This window comes from Tauraco erythrolophus, chromosome 18, assembly GCF_009769465.1.
Source record: "Tauraco erythrolophus isolate bTauEry1 chromosome 18, bTauEry1.pri, whole genome shotgun sequence".
NCBI classification, from domain to species: domain Eukaryota; kingdom Metazoa; phylum Chordata; class Aves; order Musophagiformes; family Musophagidae; genus Tauraco; species Tauraco erythrolophus.
In genome coordinates, this window is record NC_141482.1 from 11626586 (window position 1) to 11643273 (window position 16688).

The 16688-nt window shown below is 50.1% G+C and overlaps 1 protein-coding gene across 2 annotated transcripts; it reads left to right on the plus strand.

Moving 5' to 3' along the window:
• The first annotated feature begins 1588 nt into the window (after positions 1–1588).
• Positions 1589–15901, plus strand: RBM38 (RNA binding motif protein 38). 2 transcript variants are annotated; one of them, XR_015222664.1, is made up of 5 exons: positions 1611–1830; positions 2597–2720; positions 3332–3386; positions 14454–14903; positions 15035–15901. XR_015222664.1 is itself a non-coding variant. In XM_086622700.1 (4 exons), exons 1-4 carry the CDS (start codon positions 1663–1665, stop codon positions 14752–14754), a joined length of 648 nt encoding a protein of 215 aa, XP_086478826.1. In that variant the 5' UTR covers positions 1589–1662; the 3' UTR covers positions 14755–15901. The 2 variants fall into 2 exon arrangements, 1 of the variants encoding a protein (XP_086478826.1); XM_086622700.1 differs by having other exon boundaries at positions 1589–1830; positions 14454–15901.
• The last annotated feature ends 787 nt before the right edge of the window (positions 15902–16688 follow it).

Here is a 16688-nt window from a genome sequence, read left to right on the forward strand (position 1 = left end):
GACTTTTTTCTCTGTGGGATCTGTAAAAGAAAAATGTCTGCAGAGTCTGAACCTGCTGTATAGAAGCCAAAGCAGATGGTGATTTAGAACTTCACTGGCCTTTTTGCTAAAATGTTACCTCTGCATTTATCATGTGGCAAAAAATACTCTCTTTTTCTCTGCCGAGTGATAACCCTGTAGAGGCAAGACAAACCTAAGGCAGAGGGACAGTTCTTGAGGTTCTGGCTGATGAATTTCTGGGTGATGGAAACTATGAATGAAAAATGTTTTCTAGGCCCCCCACCCCACCCCTCAGGCTCTAACCCCTGCTGTGAGGGAGGAATAAAAGCATTGCAAACACTCCACCATCCAAGGGTGGATTTTGAGGCACCGAGTAGCTTTTCAGCTTTTGTTTTCCTGTAGTTACGAATGGAGGGTTACATGGATTGAATATGGGGCTGCAATACAGTAACTACACTCCCAGCTTTAAATCCCAGCTTTCCCGGGTCAGGGCTGAAAACTGCAGGTCAGACCAAAGATAGTGGCATTTCATATCTTCCCTTGTATGAGCTGCCCAGTGTGACAGAAAAGAAAACTCAAAAGGCAGACAGGGGAGAGGAACCCTCTTGCTGACCACCACTGGAATTGGGAATTATCCATCCCTGTCCCCCAGAAGCAGGCTCCACGGAGAGATGTTGTTCATGTGTCCAGGGGTGAAGCAGGATGCTTAGGAATCTGCTTAAGAAAGACACTTTTGGAGTTCTGTGCAGTGTTTAAACCCCTGGCTATGCCTCCGTGTTGACTTGGTTCAGGACCATCCCTTCCTCCTGCCTTTGCCACCCAGCCCAGCGTGCCACGCAGGCTGCCAAACTGCTTGGTGGCTTTGTCCCTATGTCCGAGCCGGCCAGGGATTAAACTCTTGCCGTTGCGATTATTGTGCAATCGAAAGAGGGAAGGGAGGGGTGAAAAAAATACCCTCTTTCGAGGCGGTTTTCTTTGGCGGGCTCCCGCAGGAGCCGTCCCCTCGCCTCCCCCCACCCGCCTCCCCCCGTGCCCGCGGGGTTTGTGGCTGCTCCCCGGGAGCCGCCGGGACTTGTAGTCTGGGCCGGGCTGCGGCTGAGGGGCTGGCCGCGGGGCAGCCCCTTTCCCCGGGGGCGTGCAGGGTCCGGGGGGGGTCCCGATGCCCGCCCGGGCAGGGGCCGCTCGGCCTGCGGGGCCCCTCCCCGTGGCGCAGGGCGGCCGCCGTTCGAAGCGGCTCCGCTGCCGGGCAGGGGGCAGCGCCCGGGTGCCGTCGCCGCAGGCGGACTGACCACCGGCCCCCCCGCGGCCCCCGGGCCCGGGCCGCCCGCCGGCAGGGCCGCGGCGGGTGCCCGGGCGGGCGCGGTGCCGGACTACGCGCCCCGAGCGCCCCTGCGCGGCGGCGGCGGGGCGGGGCGGGCGCGGCCCTACAAAGGCGGCGGCGGCGGCGGGCGGCCGCTACTCACCGGCACCGGCGGGAGGGCGCGGCGCCGCCCGCGCTCCCGGGACAAAGCGCGGCCATGAGCCGGCTGTAGGCCCCCCGGGACGCAGCCGCCGCTCCGCTCCCTTCGGCCGCCGCGGGGGCTCGGAGCGGGGGGGGTGTGTTTCTTCTCGTCGCCGGCGGCGCGGGGTGGATGCCGGCTGGGGCCGGCCGCGCCCGGCACCATGCACACCGTGCAGAAGGACACCACCTTCACCAAGATCTTCGTCGGGGGGCTGCCCTACCACACCACCGACTCCTCCCTCAGGAAGTACTTCGAGGTCTTCGGGGACATCGAGGAGGCGGTGGTGATCACCGACCGGCAGACCGGCAAATCCCGGGGATACGGCTTTGTAAGTGCCGCTCCGTGCGTCGATGTCTCCCAGCCCCGCTCCGCTCCCCGACGGGCCGGGCGCCGCGGTGACGGGCGGCGGGGCGAGCCCCGCTACGCGCCCCGGCGAAGGGGGCTGGCGGCGGTGGCCCCCGGCCGGCGGACCCCCCGGTGGCGGAGCGGCTCCGTGCTGCCGCCCGTCCCGTCGCTGCCGCTTCGCGGTGGTTGCCGCCGCCGGGGAGGCTGTTCCCGGCGCGGGCGGGAGCGGGGGTGGCTCGGCCAGGACAAAGGCTGGGGTGGGGGTCCCCGGGAGGAAAGCCCCCCGTGCCGGCCGAGGTCGTGCCGCTCATTTCAGCACCTCCTTCCCCCGATCCCGCTGCCTTGTTTCTTTGCGGGCTTCAGCGAGGCGCGATGTGCTGCCCTCGGTTTCTGCATCGCGCGTGTTTCGGGAGCGCGGGTCCTCCCCCGCCAGCTCCCCTGGGCCGACTTTGCTGCCGGGAGCTTTGGGACTGGCTCCGCCAACTTCTTAAAAAAGCACAGGGGAGGTGGTGGAAAGGCACGGGGCAAAATCTGGCGTAAGCCCAGAGGAGTAGCTTGGCGAGGGGAGGGAGCCTTCTTTTCTGTCGAGTCCCCGAGAGCCCTTCCCGGCTTGCTGGGCAAGTGAGGCTGCACGGAGCGGAGTTTAGCTCCCGGTTCAAAATAGAACAATAAATAAACTCCACTTAGTGCCTGTTGCTGGAGTGTTTACAAAGTGCCGTTGCTACAAACAAGGCTGTGCTTGATTCCAGGTGACTATGGCAGACAGAGCTGCAGCTGAAAGAGCATGCAAAGACCCAAACCCCATCATTGATGGCAGGAAAGCAAACGTGAACCTGGCATATTTGGGAGCAAAACCAAGGAGTATTCAAACTGGTGAGGCATCCGGGAGATCCCATCTCTCTCTATTAGAATAACTTGTAAGACAAGGAAACAAGTTACTCAGGCTGGATTCATCTGATCTGATGATGCGTGCTTATCCCTCGTAGTTTTGATTGTTGGCTGAGGACACTGTAGTACAGTTACTTCTCTTCTGTATCTTCTTGCTCGTACTTGTTACACTGGTGTTAGACACCTAAGTTCGTACAACTGAGTTAAAGCTGTTTTCGTCCATCATTAATACGTTTTCCTGTTATCCTCTTCGTTACATCAGTGTTAACAGTGAGATCTATTTCATCGTTCTACCCTTTGAGTTTAATGACCACAGTACCCAGTCTGTAAAATAAGGCATTATACCCCATTGGCTGTTCAATAACAGCACTTTCAAGCTGTTCTTTAATCTAAATTCCCATCTGGTCCTCATGCATATCACATAGGGCATATTAAAATCAACTTGCTTCTAAATGGGGCTCTGAATTTGCTCACATGCATAGCAGATGAAATGCATGTACATGTGGTCTGAGGTGTAATTGTGCATATATATAATGAGTTGCCTGTTACAATGGGTGGCATTTATTAATATTTCTTTTTTCTGAACGCTTTTTTAGGTTTTACCATAGGTGTGCAGCAGCTACATCCAGCCTTCATTCAGAGACCCTTCGGGTAAGTGGAAATTAACACTTAACAGTCTGTTTGAAATCAAATTCATGAATCAACTTCCTCATTATTTAAAATGCGTGGAAAAAGCCTTGGCTGTCAAGAGTGGACAGTTTCAACAGCTGTTGTTAATGTTCAGAGTACTTTATTTCTGGTGAAGATTTCAGAAGTTTTGTGCGTTTGTCAGCTTAAATGTAATTCCCGAAGATCCTCTTTTATCCTCAGTAAATCTTAGTCATAATAAACCCAATGCATTGCTTGCCGCTTTGCCAACTTCAAGAATTGAAATAAATGGAAAAGAGTTTCTCTATTATAGTACTTAAGGTGTCAAAACAATTAAGCAAATTCCATTCTCATGTTTCTCAAGTAAGATCTTCTGCTTCCTCCATGCTGTTTCCCACGTAATAATGCTTAGGATACAGTTTTATCCTAGAAAACAAATTGCATTGGAAACAAAGTCTGTTACTTAATGAAAGTAACATTAGGTCAAAAATTGATTTTAGACAGATGTTATACAAGGCTTGAATAGTCTGCAAAAGTGGGCTTTTGTCTGCTGTTTTCAATAGCTTATACCATCCCTACTCGGTTAGAAAAGTCCTCTTTTTATACATCTAATAGGATCTGGCAGCTGCTCGGCAAAAGACAAGTGTGCTTCACGAGAACAATAGTGACTGTCATAGTGCCTTCATTTAACTGTTTAATGATTGATGCAGTTCTTTTTTTACACCGTTTCAGAAAGCGAATATTGATAGGGTTTTTTATTATTTTCTAAGAGCATTAAGAAAGTAGGTGCATTTTTTAAAGCTTTTGAGCACTGCTCTGTTGTGGTTTTTGTGTGACTCTAATATAAATAGATGGGATTTGGGCCTTTGTCAACAGAAATACTTCATCCCTTGGCTGCTCTCTGCTCGTGTCTTTTGGGGTGTTGTGGTTTTTTCAGGATTATTTTGTTTATTTCTTGAAGAAAAAAACCTGCTAACAACAAAACAGAAACTTTCACTCCTCTGCCCGCATGGCTGCAGTTGCCAGCTGCCTCGGTAATCTCATTCCAGCAAATTTATGGATGTAAGAGACAGTGTTGCCACAATAGTGCACACCCAGCGTACGTGTGTTGTGTACGGTTCAAACACTCCAGTTTTCATAGGTGGTTACAGCTCTGTTGGAAAGACTTGAAGAAAATCTGTCATGAAATGAAGAGTCTCTTTTTTTGGTGCAAGAGCCACAGCAGTCTACATAGACAAGATGCTGCTTTTTAATCGCTCTTCTTGCATGGGAACTACAGTAACGTTCTTAGCCTCCAAAGTAGGCAGCAGCGGTACGTTTGAGATGTGAACCCCAGAGATTTTCCAAATTGACAGGAGCGCACAAGAGAAGCTGACGATAAAACCAGCCTGTTATGAGTTTTTCCACGCACGCTAACAGAAAAGAGCAAAACGGTGAAGCACATTAAGCTCCTCGTGTTGGCAGAAGTGCCGTCGCCCGCCTGCTCCCGTTGCAGATAATCTGCCGTTCTGTGGGTGCCGTTCCTACCCGGCAGCCGCAGCCTAGCCAGCTCTGGAAAATGCAGTTTTTCTTCTTGAACAGTTTGCTTTTAGTTTCACGTACAGCAGAGTGTGGGATCAACTGACTGCGTGTTGCTTGTGATCTAGACAGTTACTGTTCCAGTTCTTGGGCATTGGTTTCATCATTAAACCAGCAGAGCTGCAGTTAGCACATATAGCAGAGAGCACTATAAATTATTTATCAGTTGCCAAGAAACAGGAACCAGGAGACTGGAGGGAGAGAGGGGATTATGTATCATTATTTGCAAGCATCAGTAAACAGTTTTGTTGCATTCAGTCATTGTTGGAGTGGAATCACTGAAAATGTGGGTTTGGCAAAATACGGAGCTGTTTACCTGAGCATCATGACTGGGGCTTCTGAGCAAAGCATCAGGTGCTCAGTCAAGCAGTGGGGCTTGGCTGCTGGTTCCCTCTTTGTCTCGTCAGTAGACCAACAAAATTAAGAGCCTGCCAGGCTCCACTCTTGCATTCCCTTGAGCCCACAATTGCAATGGATCTCTGTGGGATTTGGGGATAGATGAGGAGTTTATCAGGGTCTCTCTGTCTTTGGAAGCTTCATCAAATTGCTGTTGTCTGTTTGCCCTGCACCGTGTGGTGTGGATCCTGACCTTTCCCAAATGAAGCTTGGTGGTTCATCTGCTTTGCCCGCAGCGTAAGATGTTGCCCTGTTCTCCTTCCTGCAGTTGCTGTCTCTGCAAAGTGTTTGTGCCCAGGGCTTGGCTTGCGCTTTCTAAAAGACGATTATTATGGGACACGAGGTACTAGGTGTGCAGGCTGGACTTGGCAAGGAAGGAATGAATGAACAACCCATTAACTGGTAGGCAGTTAAATAAGAGAAAACCAGCCAGTCGTGTTCCTGCTGTCAAGCCACAAAAGGCAGGTTTTGGTGAAACCTGAAATGAAACTATGAAAATCACCCGAACATAGTGGGGATTATTTATAAACTGAAGTCTTCCCCTGGCCCGCCAACCCCGGGCACCCAAATGCAGCTGTAAATATTGCCTGGGGTATGCGGAACAGAAAGAGAAACCATGAAGAGCCTCTCTCCTTCCTCCTGCTGCCCTGGCAGGGCAGGCACTCGCGCAGCAGACAGCACGGAGTCGGTAATAAATCCTGTTTTGAGAAGTAGATTGTTGTAACCAGAGATCTTAACAGTAATGCAAGGCAAAGGATGTGTCTGTGTCAGCGTGACGCGGAGATCTGGCTTCTGAGTTTAGGGAAGCAATGTTAGGCCCAGGGTCTTAACCCCGAGCTTACAGCCGGTGCTTTGCTTGGAGGCAGCTGGCCATGCCACCGCGTGTCCCTGCAGCTGCCAGCCAGCACAGGACTATGTTTGTGCCATCAGAAAAGGGGGAGATCCCCTCTCGCCAAACGGATCTGCCTCTTACTGCAGCAGTGTCCCTTTTAAGAAATTTTGAGAAACATATGAACTTCTCGGAAGCTGCTAGATGCAACTGTGTGGACCACTTGACCAGGAGTATGTTGTGGCAGAGCAGCTTGGTGACCCCCTCTTGGTCCTCTCCTCTGGACGACAGGCTTGAGTCTGTGCAGGGAACGGGGATTCCCAGCTTCTCCTCTTTGCAGCTGTGCTTGCTGCTCTGGACACGAGCAGTGTATGGCAGATAATGCATTCCTGTGGCTGTGCCTCAGCGAAGGAGCTATCTGTGTGGGAGATCTACCAGTGACTGAGTAAGTGACTGAGCTCTTGGAAACATAGAGCTGTCTCTTGCAGCAAGATCCAGCTCTTTCCATATCTGCACATGGGGTGTCGTTGCTCCAGAGACCCTGTTGCCTCTCTTTGTGTAGTTGCTTGTTTTGGCAGCCCCCTGGCTCTGGCCGACATTTGGTCTCAAGCAGAGTCGAAAAGAGTTAAATCTCTTTGATTTTGGAATTTCATGCATTTATGCTGCTGCAGTTAGGATGTGAAGTCCCTCTTTGTGTCAGCCCACCCTCCCTCACAGCTGTTTATGCTTAAAACTTTTCTATTGGGTTAAAAATAAAAGGAAACAAACTTTCATCTTTTCTGTGGTTGTGCTTATGAATGGGTGCGTGATGGCCTTGCTCTGCTCAGCCCCTCTCCGCTGCCATCCCCTGGGCTCCAGCTTCCTGGTGCACCACTTACCCGGTGCTGGCCCGCTGCAGGTCACAGGCGGCTCCCATGGGGATGGCACACCCGGCACCTGTTGTTTGTTGTGTGCCAAAACCATGAAAGCTTTTTGGGGGGGATTTCCTAAGAAACACTCAAATCCGTTTTCCAAATGGCTTCAGCTGCTAGTTCTCGGGCACGGTTACTGCTATTCAGACCAAATGCTCACCAGTCAGAAAGAGCTCCTTTTTTCTTTGCTGAGAGTAGACATGTATTTATAAGCAGGTCAGACGGCTTTGTAGATTTTCTTGAACATCTATTTCAAGGTGACAAACGCTGGTATCAGCTGCAAGGGCTTGGTATACAGTTCCTTTTGGTTTTGGGCACAGTTTGCTCTTGTCCTGCCTAGTGTAGGCACGGTCTGATACACTGACCTTCTGCTTGGCTACATGAATGTTGTGCTGAGCTCAAGGCAGTGCTAGACCTTTTGCAGGGGACAGGCTCCTGGTGCAGGGTACCGTGTGCCGTTCCACACAGGGCGCAGGCCTGCTTGCGATGAAGTGCCAGGCTGAGCTGGCTCTAGCCTTGTCTTTACAGCACATAACTTGAGTTGTGCTGTCTCCTCTGCATGATTCCATTGTCTTTGGTGGATTTGCTCTTCATCCTCACCACCACGAGAGCAGCCACCTCAGCAGCAGAAACCTCAGTCCTGTTCCCTTGTTGCAGGAGCTGGGGAGCAGCAGATGCAGAATTCTCCCATTCTGACCTGGCTGGTGCCACGTAGTCCCGATGCAGCACATTCATGCGCGCGTCTGAATTTTCAGAGCAGTCCAGCTTGTACTTGATCTCATCTTTCCTTTGCGCAGCTGTTGGCATGCTGGTCCCTAACTCTGTACTGTTAAACACATGCCTGGTAATTCAAATGATAAATGCAGCTCTGAGCAGCCTGCCTCTGAGCTGAGGACACCAGCGAAGGAACTAGACAGTTGTTGTGCTGATAATTTGGTAGCAAGGACACTGGGTCACTTCTAAATATGACTTACATGAAGAGCTTGTTCCCCACAGATGGGAGCAAGCTACATACCAGGGCTAAATATACCCTGTGATCACGAAAGATGAAAAGTCATGGACCTCAGAGTTCAAACTGAATCTCCTATTTCTTGGTCTCTGAATCCTGTAACCAGGATCGTGCTGTCCCCTGCAATTTCCCCGTTGCCAGCTTTGAGCGTTTCAGCTCTCCTGTGTCATAGCTGAGCTGCTGCTGTCTCTGCTCTGGCCGAAGCAGCAGAGGCTGGGAAAGCCATGCTGGGGGCAGGCTGGCAGCTCCCCTGTGATCCCGGCTTGCAGGAAGGTTGGAGAGAAACATCTTAAATGCTGTAGATCAATGAAGTCACAACTGGCAGCAGAGATCACTGAAACTCTGCAAATGGGATTTCTTTCTTGGCTGAGAAATTACTTGGTTCTATCAGCGTAGGTTTTCTTTTATCAGCAATAGATATTTCGTTGCTTTTTCCATAGCTAAAGCATTCTGCTTCACAATACTTCATCTATCCAAGAAAGAGTTTTTGATAAATGTGTGATGGTTTTACTTAAAAGTCAGTGGAAAGGGTCATATGTAAAGAAAGTCAGTTAAAAAATGGAACCAGTTGAAAGTAGTCAGTTTAATATATGTTATGCTAAAACTTGTTAGGTACTTGAGAAGACTTTAGAGATGTTTCTGCAGCTTTTGGTTTTCTCCAAATTGCAGAAGAAAGTTGGAAAGCTTAGTTAAAGGCAGAATTCCTGGGGCTGCCTGGGTTATTCCGTCAGAGCCTGTTTTTTTTTTCTCCTATGTGGACAGGATGAATCCAGCATCCTCCTGGGTTTCCCACAGTGGTGCTGAAGGACTCAGGCTCCTGTAGTGCACTGGTGTGAAGCGTTTTCTGTTTCTTCTGCCAGTTCATTTCTGGTTTGGCTGTGCTGATAACTCGAAAGGGGAGGGGGTTTTCCTTCTCTGGGTAGCTGACTAGTTGCGGATAAACTTCCATGTGGCTTTTTCCTTGGTGCCAGATGGCTCTTGTTTCAGGCAGATGTTATCTCCTGCTACCTGAGTGTTTTTCAGCCTGCTTCTCCAAACTATTTTTGGTCTGGCCCAACATGCCTTTGTTCGGGATTTTTTTTTTTCTTTTTCCTTTGAGTGTAGGGGAAGCAAGTTGCAGAGGATAAAGCTGTAAATCGTTGAGCCTGGCTAACTCATGGTGGAGTTCAGCATGTTGGTCTCAGACTCTACGTTAAGCTGAGAAAAAGGATTAGATCTTTGTGAGAAGATGTACTCTCATCTTTGGAAGGCAACCTCTCTTTTTAATTTCTTTTATTTTTTTTTCCCCACACCTCCGCACAAACTACAGGGGGAGGTGTACATGGCGTTTCTTTTCACTTGTTTCTGTGGGATTCACCTTTCTCCACTACAGGCCATTAGTTCGTTGCATCATGAAGTCAAGATGTGCTAATGCTGTAAAATGAGGTCATTGCTAGGCTATGGGAGGTTCTCAGCTACTGCAGTGCCTCCTGTTCCTCAAATTTTCTGTCTTGCCAAAATGAAAATAAATTGAAATAATGGATTGCTCTTGTACTCTGAATTCGCAATTGTACTTCTCGAGCAATGATTTTGGGAGACAGCAATCAGCAGAGGTTATTACAGAATCCTGTAGTACAGTCACTTTTTCTCTCATACTAGTTGCAGCCTGGGACAGTATTGTGGCAGGTTGTTCCTTGGTGATTGCCATCAATGATGACGTCTGGTCCCAAGAGGGAAGCAGGAAACCCAGTCGTATACCTGTTTGCACAGGCTGCTGTGTGGATCTTGCCAGAGGGCCAGGGGAGGATGAGGAGAAGACAGGTGAATTAGTTACAAGATGAGCAGAAATTGGGTTGGTTGGTTTGCTATTTTGTGTTTCTGTCATGCTGTAGTAGGTGAGGATAAATACCATGGAGCTGCAGAGTTCATCCTTGTCTTGCTTAAAGGTGGCTGAGATAGCTGGTTGATGAGGCAGAAGCCATTGACATTTCAGTGCATGTTTAAATCAGCTTTAGTAGGACCATTTCAGGATTCAGAGGTTTGTCATGTCAGAGGACGAAGCCCAGCTCATGTCAGTGAAAGCTGATGAACTGTGGAGTGGTTGGGGCACAACAAGTGTGTTGATCTGCACCAGGCTGTTGGTGGATCAACTCCATGTGATCTCCTCCTGGAGCAAGAGTCCTTGTTGGCAGGCAGGGACTGACCTGGCCATGCTCCAGCCTGTAGCGCCTCCTCCTCATGTCTGGATTTGAGAACAGAGCTTGAATTTCTTGTGTTCCAACAGCCTGTTGCTGTGGCTGGGGCCAGTAGGATCTGTATTGCCAAGCCTGCCTCTGCTCCATGCAGGTTTGCTTGAAGTGTCTCCATGAGGTGAGCACTTGCTGGCTTGGGAGTGTCCTTCAGAAATGACGTTCTTGAAGCATGAGCTACATCAGGACGTGTCTGTGCATCGCCAGCACTGAGGTGGGGTTGCAGCACCGCTAATGCAAGCGTGGAGCTGCTGGATGGCTGCTGCTTTCCTTGGCATTGCTGGGGTGCGCTTCCCAGAGCGGCTCCTGCCCGGTGCTCCTACACTCGTGAACCGCTTCAGATACATCACAGGCTGTGATTGGAGGTGTTTCTTCACCAGAGGTAGTTGTCACGTTGCTGTCATGGACAGCTGTGGCCATGCTCGGCTCCTTCTGCAGTGCCACTGCTCAGCTGAAGCCCAGCACCAACTGCCGTCACGTGTCGTGGTGGCGTGGGTGTCCCTTAGCAGCTAATGGGTCCACTCTAGTGGAAATGGAGGCCAAATTCCTGGGGTCAAATGCCAGAATTTGTGCCTTCACTGGCAGACACAAAGGGCTCTGTTTCTTTTATTCTTCAAGGAATAAAAGGCTGGTCGTGGTGGTGGCATTTGTGTGCTGATCTCCGTGAGGCTGCCAAGAGCCCTGTGGCCCTCCTTGTTTCCCAAGTGTTTGTGTGATGCCGTGTCCCTCTTGGCAGGAGGTTGCAGTTGTCCCCCACCTCTCCAGAAACAGCCAAACCAGCTGCCAGCGTGGCTGGCAGAGCTCGAGGAGGATGGGAGCTCCTGGCTGACTGCTCTCCTGGACCTGTGCAGCTTGCAGGAGCTGCACGTGGCTCATGCTTAGGAAGTCGTGCAGGATGAGGAAGAGCTGAGAAGGTGCCACTAAAACACCTAAAATAATCAAATACGTAAAACACCTCTGAAATGAACTCTGCCAGATAGAGCTGCTGATGAGGGAGAGGGCCTTGTTAACTGGCTCTGTAACTATCTCTTTTGTTCTGTGTTTTTCAATTTTTGGCTGTTGGGACAACGTGGTGTGGTGCCACGTAGCTAGGAACGTGGGCTAGTGTGGCGAACCCCAGCTGCCCTCCCGCACCGCCGTGGCCAACACCAGCTCCAGACTTAGGTTTGACTGTGCTCGTCGCGTTCTGTGGTCTTTGCCGGCGATTAATCGTGACGCCATAAGCACCTCGTACGTCTGCTGTTCACGGGATGACTTTGATGTGTGATGGCAATGGCTGATCACTTAGTTGATGTTTTATAATCACGTTGTGTATTCTAGATGAAGTTCTCTTCTGGCTGGCAGAGCCCGTCGTGGGGGACGGGGGAGAACTGTGGGAGGAAGGGAAAGGCATCTTAAAACACAGATGTGACTCATTCTGTAGAAATTCAGATGAGAGTTTGCTGATTTCTAGAAAAAGAACTCCAAAAGAGCCTTTTTTTTTTTTTTTTGAGGGGGCAGTGTTTTAAGACCCTCTGTGGGTCTTAATGTAGCCAGCAGAGAACTTCATCGTACTGCACTGGTTTGGTTTTGTTTGTAGCTGGTCCACCTAACTCAGAAGTTCAAAGTACGTAATATCGTGATGGAAATTTATAGCCAAATTACTAAAAACCTGCAGACCAGAAGAACCTTCCTACATAGAAGCAGATTCTGGAATTGCTGAGTGTGATTTTCCAGTGCAGTAAACTCTGGTGTGTGATGTGTGCTTGTGTATGCATTGGGCTGGGATGTATTTCTGGAAACAGAGTACAGGAATACCTATTGTCCTCCTAGCTAATGGTGCTTTTTATTCAAAGTAGCATTGAAGAGCTGGAATTTTTCCTTGCTGAGGAAAACAAAAAAGTAGTGCAGGATGTCGTGGATTTGCTGTCTGTCTGGAGCACACCGTGGGAGCTGCCTTGGAGAAGCTGTGTACGTGAAAGCGAAGGGCTCTGAGGTCCCTCTATACTACACCAGGGATGGCTCTGGCCTCTGGAGATGGTCTTGCACTTCATCAGCCAAAGGTTGAGGTGCTGCTCTCCACCATCCGTCCTCCTCCACAGTGCTGCTCCTCTGGGGGCGGCCTTGTTATATCTAAGGACCCTGATTTTGGAGGCAGCGTTGCTGCGTGGGGGAAGGAGAACAATCATTCTCTCATCATGCAAATTGCCTCAAGAAAAACCAAAGTGCATATGTGAGTGGGAAAACAAGAGAAAACTCCGTTCAGATGAGCATTTGTTTGCAAGAAGCCTTTCTTCTGTCTGAAGAGCAGATTAAACCATCCAGTGCTGGTTGTAAAGCAAATGGCAACAGCCCCATAACTGCTGGAGAGGAGGGACTAGCCCCAGGCGGACCCCAGTATGTTGTAGGTGGTGGCTTGAGACCTTGGATGGACACTCCGGCGACACGAGGGCAGCCAGTGACCCATCCAGCAGAATTTACCAGTCCCTGGCTGCGAGTCCCTGTGAAGCAGCAGAGCACAGGGTCCCACTGCTGGGCTGTCCAGCTCTGGGGAGGCTGCTGGGCTGTCCAGCCCTGGGGATGGGACAGGTAGTGAACAGGATAGGATGGCATCTCCCCGAGCAGCTGAGCTCGGCTTTAAAGAGCAGTTTAGGCACATACGAGCCTGTGAAAAGCCTGTGGGAGGCTTTTAAAGTGGTTGCACTTGAAAAGGTGCTGTCACACACATCCACGCAAAAATCCCCAAAATATTTGAATCCGCATAAGCTCTTTGCAGAGTTTTACCTTGTTTCTTGTGTTTGCCGAAACAAGTTGGGTCGAGGTCTCCGGAGGACGGCTTTCGGTTTGGTCTGTTGCCGTCTGGTGCACGTGGCTCTGGTCTTTCAGCAGTCACACGCTGTTTGCTGGTGCCACCTGCGCCCCCCTTTTTCTTAAACAAGCCCCAAATGTGCCAAGCCTGCTCGGAGCAGAGCTCCTTGCCACCGAGGGCTGCGCGGCAGGTGCTGTTTGTGCTCTGCTGTTGACGTGCAGTCGCCCGTTTTTGACTGGCCCATGTGGATGGACTTAAACCTTCAGGTCCGCACAGTTTTTGCTCTTCTTTGAGGCCTCACTTCATGTGGGCTCTTTGGAAAATACAGCTCTTTCATTTTGCTGCTTTTTTTTTTCTTTCCTTCTCTTTAGCAGTTTTAGCAAATTAGTGGACAATCCTGCATTAATCATCTCCAGGATCTTTCAGTCTCTGCACTTTAATTGACTGTTAAATTCTTCTCAGCATCATGGCTACCTCGGGGCAGGAGCTGGTGAAAAGCCACGCTTTAGGACCTGCTCGAAAGGGCAGAGGACGTGGCGGGGGCCGGTTGCTGCTGCACAGGATGCTGGAGCCTGGATGTAAAAGCTCGCGGGCACGCGAGCGTCGCCGCTGGCACGGTCACTGCTGAGGAGTGTTACTCAGGGGAAGAAAACCAGAATTAATATCTCGTGTTTTACAACAAACACATTGTAGCGTTGCCCTAAACATCCATTGTTATGGAAACACTGGCTTGAATGTGTAGTGACTGATAGCAGCTGGCAAGCTGGGAGGCCCTCGGCTGTGCCCAGGGACAGGGGTTGTCCCTGGTGGGACGCTGCCCTGATGGGACCAGTGGAGGAGTGACCCGGTGTCCTTGGTGCCGGGAGGTGTTCCACTGGGACTGCGGGTCCTCAGGAGCCTCTCCCAGGGTTTGAACAGTGGAGGGGGAGCATGGACCTGCAGGACACGGGGGCTGCGGGGCTGCCAGCGTGGGCAGGGACTGGCAGGGCCTGTTGGGGCAGAGAGGGATGGTGAGCTGGGCAGACAGGGGCTGTGTCGTGGCCATCCAGGAAGATTATTTGGGGGACTAGCAGCCTGCATAGTGGGAGATGGAAGACATAGAGACCAGGACGTGTGTCTGTTCTCACAGTCCGTGCTTCACCTTGCACTACTTCCACCCTTGGGGTCTAGGGGTGTTCTGCTTTTTGTTCCCTCTGCCCCTCGCTCGAGGGCAGCACTGCTGGGCAGCACCATTTCTGTGGCTGATGCACATGAATTTGGGGGGCAGGAGGGGGATGCACAGACTGGGGGTAGCTCAGCCCCTCACTGACTTTCTCCCTTTGCCTCCACAGACTCACGCCTCACTATGTTTACCCCCAAGCGATCATCCAGCCCAGCGTGGTGATCCCTACCCCGGTGCAGTCCATCACGTCTCCCTACATTGACTACACCGCCGCCAGCCAAGCCTATTCCCAGTACACCACAGCTGCCTACGATCAGTACCCCTATGCTGCCTCCCCCGCTGCCGGTTTCGTGGGATACGGCTACACGGGCGCAGTCCAGCCTCCCCTCACCGCCAGCAACCCCGCGGCACCCGCCACCGCCTTCGTGCAGTACCAGCCCCAGCAGCTGCAGCCCGACCGCATGCAGTGAGGGCCCTGCCCGCGCCTTCGACACCTGGGACAATCTTTTACAATGGAAGGATACAACTAGGACAACAAAAGCAACATAAAAAAAAACTACAAAAGAAAAAAAACACAAGAAAAAAATAATCACCCTGCCCCTTGATCCCCTTTACGTAGGTGCATATCAATACCTAAGCTATTTATAGTGTTAAGGGTGAACCCAAACCCTTGCAGTCTGACTGTGCTCATGAAAATGGACTTCTGGTAAGTTGTTTTGGTTTTGTTATTTTTTTTTTCAATCTGGACAGATCTTGTCTTGAAGATGTTCTAAAAGTGACTGAAGTGTTTCACAGGAAAACTACAGATTCTTGCACACATCGCGGTCTGCTTCCATCACCTGTGGTCGTCTTTCCGGCCCTACCCCATCAGCCCTTCTTTCCTCATCAAACCTGCAATCCTCCTATTTACTGTTGAGGTACAGAGGTACTTGGAGAACACGGAAAAAAGCAATCTTATTTTTTGGTTGTACAAAAACTTTGTAATACTCAGAGATGCCTTACAGAAAAAAAAAACCAACAAAAAAACAAAAGAAAAACTATTTTTTAATATTTATTGCGATTTTATTCGCATGAGCTGTGAATTGCAGACAGAAGAATAGTAGTAAGTATCTGCCTTGTTTAATTCTCATTTTACTAAATTATTGTATGTAGGTAAAAGTTCTTAAGTAATTGCTGAATCACTTCAACATGCAAAAGGGAATATTAGCTTGAAGGAGAGCGGAATATTCCTTTAGTCAACGCACTGTACTATTTTCTTATTGTAATAGTTACTCTGTTAAGATTATCTCAAATTTAGGTCTATTTTTAAATGCAAAAAAACAACCAAGAATACCGAACATTTTGTCTACTTCGGTAGATCTTTTGTTACAATGCTGCAACCTATGGAGACATTTACAGTATTTATGTAAAGAGATTCAGGGCTGTTGGACAGTGAAGCTTAGGAGAATATCGTGAGTGGAGCAAAAGAGAAAAAGGTGTTATGTCATTGAACAAATGGGTAAACGTAACCTTTTTATGCCTATAATCCAACAGCCAAATAAAGGAAGAGAACAGACAATGTAAGTTAAGTGCATTTCTACAAAGAACAGCAATAAACTATTTTAACTTTTAAAATTATTTGACACTGTATGGTACCATATTTGCTTGGCTGGAGCCCGTTAGGGAGTCCTTTCAAATGGACCTGATCTGGCCACACTGGGCCTTCGCCTGCGAGCATTCTGGGGGCTCTGGCAGCGCGTGTCCTGCGGAGCAGTGGAGCCTGGCAGGAGCCCCAGTACGGATCCTGACCCAGCACTGCATCGCCCAGGCACTGCACGGGCACAGCCGTCCCTCGCAGTGCGTCCCAGGTGCTGGTGCTCGCTCCCTGTGTCCCAAGGCACCTGTAGCTCTTGGCATCTCAGGGTTTTGAGCTCCTGGAGTGTCACGCTGGAGCCGCGTGATCCCCAGTGCTTGTGCCTAGCATGGGGCGCCTGCACACACCCAGCCTGCCTGGAGTGGAGGGTGTAAAGTGCTGCCATTCTGGTGTAGCTCCAGTGGAAACTGGGACAGCTGAAATCAGATCTTGTCGCAGAATTCTCAGGGTATCACTTTATTTCTGTTATTTGCTTAGAATAGTTTTTTTTTTTTTTCCAAAACTGAATCTGTCCAAAAGTGAGTGGTCTGCCAAAGCCCTGTTAAGGGCTGGGTTGCTGCATCTGATCTGCCAGGTCTCAGCCTGGCTGTAGGCAGCAGCGAGGCTCTGGTGGGGTGCTCGCACCCCTGAGCTACGTTTGACTTTCCCTCACCAGTTTGCTTTAGAAATTTGATTCTTGGATTTTGACCATTACAAACTTTGAATATCAGCTTTTAAAAGTAGATAAAATTGCTCTATTTGGATGTGCTAATTATCTAGTTAATCTCCGTA